Source organism: Mytilus trossulus, unplaced genomic scaffold, assembly GCF_036588685.1.
Source record: "Mytilus trossulus isolate FHL-02 unplaced genomic scaffold, PNRI_Mtr1.1.1.hap1 h1tg000233l__unscaffolded, whole genome shotgun sequence".
NCBI lineage: Eukaryota > Metazoa > Mollusca > Bivalvia > Mytilida > Mytilidae > Mytilus > Mytilus trossulus.
The window spans coordinates 572,291-579,130 of NW_026963314.1; the positions used below are offsets into that span (position 1 = coordinate 572,291).

General features: G+C 32.6%; 1 protein-coding gene across 1 annotated transcript; it reads right to left on the reverse strand.

Moving 5' to 3' along the window:
• Positions 1-611: 611 nt before the first annotated feature.
• Positions 612-6,076, reverse strand: LOC134701155 (uncharacterized). Its single transcript, XM_063562298.1, has 4 exons — positions 5,877-6,076; positions 2,848-2,935; positions 2,179-2,339; positions 612-644 (listed from the first exon to the last, which is right to left on the reverse strand). The coding sequence occupies exons 1-4, from the start codon at positions 6,018-6,020 to the stop codon at positions 612-614; spliced, it is 426 nt and encodes a 141-aa protein (XP_063418368.1). The 5' UTR covers positions 6,021-6,076.
• Positions 6,077-6,840: the final 764 nt, after the last annotated feature.

Here is a 6,840-nt window from a genome sequence, read left to right on the forward strand (position 1 = left end):
ACCTGTTCCAGACCATATGAGTATTTGGACCGTACGCGTACGGTCCGGACCGTATACGTATACTCATACGGTCCGACCATACGCGTACGGTCGGACCGTACGAGTATACGCGTACGGTCCAGTACGAGCTGACCATACATGTTAATTGGTCATACGAGTTAAATTGAAACAATCTTTATTTTTATGTTTGCAAATTGTTAATGATAATTTATTACAATAAGATAGAAAAAATGAACAAACGAACAATTGAAATTAGATATTTGTTTAATTGTATATCTGAATCTTATTTTGGTACTCTCGCCCCAAGGTGACACAATGCAAGTAACGTAATATTTTAAGCGCTTTCATGTAAGCAGTTCATGCATGTTCTTTTGCATTTCCTTTTTTCGGTAAAGTTGCTAAATATTCTAAAACAATTGCACTCAACGCGTTCTATTTGAAAAAGAGAATATCTATTTTATTCTCTTTTTAGTGTGGTTTCAAATTCGGTAAACAAAAAGATTGTCAACGTTTATTGTAAAAAACGTCTTTATTTGAAGAAGGCAAGGCAATTCAGTTGCAAAAAATTAGTAAACATTTATTCAGAATAACACCTGATGTTAACTTTATATTCATGCAGGAACAAAGAATGATGAAACTCCTTGCTATAACATACATTAAAATGTAAACATTGAAATTATTCCTCATCTATGCTCATAATGAATTAAAAAAAATGAAAATGGGGAAATATCCCCGGAATAAAAAGACCTTTAGACTGGGGAAATATCCCCACTTTTCCTCAAATATAATTTCAAGTTTAAGAAGTGTGTGTAAGTAATTGTAATTACCTTCATGAAAAAAGTGGGGAAATATCCCCACATTAAATATGACTTTCAATATGGTGATAAAAGAATACGATATGGGGAAATTTTCCCATTAAATTACAAGTAGTGGGAAACATCCATACAGGAAGACAACACATACGTGAACACTAAACAATATTGGGGAAATTTCCCCACATGAAAATAATCTTTAAAACAGGCTGTGTAATTGGTCATTTTCTATGTCGAAGAAATAAACAATATACACAGAATGGGGAAATGTCCCCATATATGTGTATTTATCCATTCCTACAGCATTTTGCAAAGATTCACTTTCCGTCTAAAAACGCCAATCTTGAATATAAAAATTACGAACATTTATCAGGTGAAGCATGGAAAAGAAGTGCGATTCTCAATGCACTTTTCGACTGAGTTTTTTATTATTATTGCAAACAAGTCAAGCTAGTGAAAATACTGCTTTAAATTATTTTGCAGAGTTAGATAGCGGGCCTTAGATTTGAAGGTCATTATTAACACTAACTAATGAACATGTACAAGTCTTTAAATGACTTTGAAACATTTAAATACGAAATGAAATATGAATCTTGGTGATTATGTTGGTTTCGCACTGTCCAGCAGTAAATAAATATGCATATTCAGGACAAGAACAAGTTAAGGTAACATGAAAAATTACTTTTACTTTTCACTTGAACCACACGCTGAGTCGGATTTTTAACAAGCTAATTCATAAAGGAGGAGTAAAAGATACCAGAGGGACATTCAAACTCATAAATCGAAAGTAAACTAACGCCATGGCTTCAACAGAAAAGACAAACAATAGTGAAGAAAAAACGTCAAAGAAATTAAAACCTACAAGCTACACGAATCCCACCAAAAACTGGGGGTCATCTCTGCAACTCCGAAAGGGAAGAAAATACTGCTTCACAAGTGACAACCGTCATGTTGTTCAAAAGATAACAGTCCACAGAAACGGTCATAGCATTATCACTTCGAGCCAATCAATCCTTTAATCAAACTCCTTCATGCTGCGTGCTAAGCGGAGAAGCAACAAATACAAATTATAAAATCTCTGTTTTCATCCAGCCGGGTTCCAACCTAGGACCTCTCGCACTCGGGGTGATCACGCTATCACGTATTCGTGAATCCACCAAATTAAAGGAAAGTAAACGAGATAGAAATCAATGTTTTTGCAAGAGAAAACATAACTACAAACTATTTAATGTCAGTACAGCACAGGTAGAAATTTAAATTCTTGAAAATTACATAATAAAGCATGCACATTGTTTTGAATAAAACATAATTGTACTGTTGCTGTTGAAACCATATGTTGTTCAACTGCTAGGTAAAATAGCCACACCAAATATGATAACTCATGTATATAACAAATCAACTCAAAATAGAAAATGATTTCTATTAATTCCTGTATTATAGAATACAATATCTGTTTCTTTTGACATATATAGCCATATACATATGAGCTATATATGGTGCGTCTAGTTGTCATGTTCTTCGTATTTCCTAAAAATACAAAAAAAAAACAACGATTGATTTCGACCTTAAATGTTGCTGGTTGATGATCAAAGAAAAACAAATAAATATTATAAAGTAGTCAATTACCGATTCCATGTTGAGTTTGCTAATAAAACGTCCAGATGATTTGCTCAAATGAAAAATATTTGATTTGAAATGAAGAAAAATATTTGATTTGAAATGAAGAAAAATATTTGATTTGAAATGAAGAAAAATATTTAGTTTTCATAGTAATATGAGCAAGCAAAGACAACGTGTTTGACTTACTTATTAAAAATACTTTAAATCAGTTGAACTAAAACAATTCTATAAGCAATATACCATATGCCAACCCCCTCCCCCTATGAACAATTTTAATATTCAAACAAACTAAAATATGTCCGTTTTTTTTTTGTAATAACAAACAGTGTTAATGATTGCCACCGGTAACGGCATTGAACAAAATCGTCATTGCTCCTCCAAATGACACTGTAACAACAACTGTACAATAGCGTACCTTTTTTGCCTTTCTTCTGCTTTTTCAATTCAGGTCTGGTTTTGTCTTGTTCACTTTGTATTCTTTTTCTTTTCTGTGTAATCTGTATCTATGATAGAAAAAATACTAATGTTCTACTAATATATAAGGTGTAAACAGATCAATGTCAAAGGTATTATTGCATACGAGAAATCATTTTTTTTTATTAATATTAATTATCCATTTATATTTGACTTGAAGTGTATATTTCTGAATGTTTTATTACTAAATTTAGAAATTATGACGAAACTAGGGTTTACACTTCTCCAGGCAAAAAGAATAAATGAACAACAAAATGAACAAGCGTTAGCCTTTCGAAAAGGCTATTCGATTCTTAGCTGATGAAAATGGAAAGTGCTCTCGCTTTGTAGATTAGTTCATTTACTAGAATAGCCACGTGCATCAATCAACAAATTTTACAACACACGAGAGGTCACACTATGAAGTAGTATCGTTTAACGTTGTTTTTTTAATCCAGAAGATTCGACTATTTATTGATAAAGGTTATCTGTGTAAAATCTAATTGCTAAAATAGAGAGGACAAATACGATACTCTACGGGATTGAAGGACATTTACTTGGTTTGGATTGTCCTAACCAATCAATAAACTTTTTGATTATGAATCACGTCTCGTAATATCTTCAAATCAGGTAGCAAGAAAAAATCACGCCATAACTGTCCATCGTTCAATTCTTAATCTAGGAGTCGAGAACTATGAGTCGAGAATAACAAATATATCAACAAACGACAAACACTGAATTAAATATGTTAGCGGGATCCGCACCCTAACTTGGGACAGTGGACAGTGGTGTAACAGTACAACACAGGGAACGAACTATAATAACAATCAGTTGAATGTGGCTTAACTTATCAGATGGATACAAGTAGAAAAGCATTAAACAAAAACACAGAGTTAACGTGGCTGAGTACTGGTACATTCCGACAACAAAAAGACACTAAGAACGGATATGAGAGTAACTCTCTATCGCTCTAAGTCTGTTTATCATTGTATTCTACTCAAGTACTGAAAAATAAAAGTACCTAAATATTACAATAGTTCTAAAGTAAAGAAATAGTACTAAATATTAAAAGTAAATTTCCAGTACTACAGATTTAAAGTAAAGAAAAAGTACCTATGCAAAAGTAGCTGTGTAAGTCAGGAATCTGATGTACAGTAGTTCTTGTTTGTTTATGTAATGTATACGTGTTTCTCGTTTCTCGTTTTTTTTTATATAGACAACGTAGGTTTTCCCGTTTGAATGGTTTTACACTATATAAAAAAGAAGATGTGGTATGATTGGCAATGAGACAACTATCCACAAAAGACCATTTTAGGGCCCTTTATAGCTTGTTGTTCTGTGTGAGCCGAGGCTCCGTGTTGAAGATCGTACATTGACCTATAATTGTTTACCTTTTTTTTATTTTTAAGTTGTTGTTTGGATGGAGAGTTGTCTCATTGGCACTCACACCACATTTTTCTATATCTATATATTTGACATTTACACACTGTAAGGTAAAATATTTTTGTGATTTTAATCAGCATCGGCTCAGTAAAAGGTCTAATACGAGTTGCATTTACATTCTTTTTAAATTTATCTGTAAAACTCACGCAACTCTATTTTTCTCTCGCGAAAATGTAATGTCCGTTAATTTCTAATTCCGTACAAACGTAACACACTCAAACATGCATATTCGATTAGCAATAATCAAGAATTATAATCATATAGATCATTGCGGCAATTTGAGCTAAAGAAATATATTAATTGTGAGTTCTATAACAAACCAGAAACTATTTTAGAATTTCCAATGTTTCTGTTGTTCTTATCGGTTAGTTCAAACATACAAAAAAACAAGAATGTGTCCAAAGTACACGGATGCCCCCACTGGCACTATTATTTTCCATGTTCCATGGACCGTGAAATTGGGTCAAAAATTTAATTTGGCTTTAGAATTAAAAAGGTCATAATCATAAGCATCAAGTGTACTAAGTTTCAAGTGGATTAGACTTCATCTTCATCAAAAACAACCTTGACCAAAAACTTTAACCTGAAACTCACACTTTCATTTTCTTTGTTCAGTGGACCGTAAAATTGGGGTCAAAAGTCTAATTTGGCTTTAAAATTAGAAAGATCATATCATAAGCAACAAGTGTACTAATGTGCGGGAATTTCTCGCTACATTGAAGACCTGTTGGTGACCTTCTGCTGTTGTTTTTTTCTACGGTCGGGTTGTTGTCTCTTTGACACATTCCCCATTTCCATTCTCAATTTTAAGTTTCAAGTTGATTGGACTTCAGCTTCATCAAAAACTACCTTGACCAAAAACTTTAACCTGCGGACGAACGAACGAACGAACGAACGAATGGACGGACGGACGAACGAACGTACGGAGCCACAGACCAGAAAATATAATGCCCCTCTACTATCGTAGGTGGGGCATAAATATATATTCAATAAATAAAAAAGTTAATAAACAGTATCTATATAAGTAAACAAAGCATGCGACACATGACATTAAGCTTTAGTCTATAATGCGGTCAGTCAAGTTTACCTCACAACGTCCTTTTAAGATCTTCTAACACATTGGATAGTTTAAACATCAAATTAGAATCTGCATGTAGGAAACACATTTCAATTAACTCTTAATTCATAAAATAGATATCGTTTTTAATGACTGAACTTTTATCAATGATGATTGAAATCTGTCCGTGCAAACTCGATGAACTCACAGTTTAAAGAATTTCAAAATTGATGGCTACCTTCGTATACCTCAATTTGTATGTAACTTAGATAATAATACCTGTCAATTACATCAAATCTTGAGATTGTTACTGGTCTTGGAAAAATAATAATTCAACAGTTCGTGTAGACATTGATAACATTTTTTTTTTTTTATCTGACCACGAATTAGAATAATTTTTATGAACCACTTCTTTTTTTTAATTGGAAAAGTCATTCCCGACTACTTTAATATAAACTTTGAAAGATCAAATTAAAGTTAAACATGCTTACCTCTTCTCCATCCATATTGTCATTTCGTTGGAATTGATTGTCTAAGCTTGGTGCTGTTGATAGTTTTACGCAAACCATCATAATTAAGAATAATTTGAAATGAAAAATTTCAAAATAACACTTTTGATTGAACAATACTCTCATGTTAAGAAAGAAAACGCGCGTTTTCCGGCTCCAATGTTTCCTACTAGGGTGTGTGATTTATCACAAAGATTTACTTCACAGTTCAAAAGAATTCGAACAGACTTGAAAGGATATCGTGTTACATTTAACAAATTATCTTTACCGTTGGAATTCCATCTAATTAGACTTTAACCATGCAGAGATCCTGGACATTAATATCTGATAAGAATATTTACATAACAGCGTATTTAATTGCAGATCTGTAAATGTTACGTTAATTCTTGTCTGTTAGGTTTTGAAGTTCTTTCGGATTTAAGCATGCCACATGTTTCATTCAGATTAACGGAAAAATGAAATTTTGGTCACACAAAGAATGTAATATATGCCGATAAAACAACATGAAATTTTTTTTTTCAAATGAGATGTTAAAAATAACAAACAATTTTTAACAAGACTGTATAAAATTTCATATGCAAAAAAAATCATTATATATGTACTATTCTTTTACTACTGGGGCTGTGCGCTGTTTTCTCCTCTAGGGGGAGGGGGCAGGCACTTACTATATAATTAGTGGTAGGGATAAGCCGCTGTAATAGGTCACTTTTACATGCTCTATGATATATGAAAAGGGTGAGAAATTCAGATTCAATTAATCAATAGGTTGATATTATCACTTGCTTGATAATATCGTAAGTATCTGAAGTTCATCAGATGTCCGTATTTATTTTTGATGCGGTTAAACCACAGTCGTAAATGCATCAGTTATTTGTCAAACCAATTAAACTCTATTTATTCTGATGTGGTCTTTCCACTGATGCCATTGATAGATGCAATAAATCCA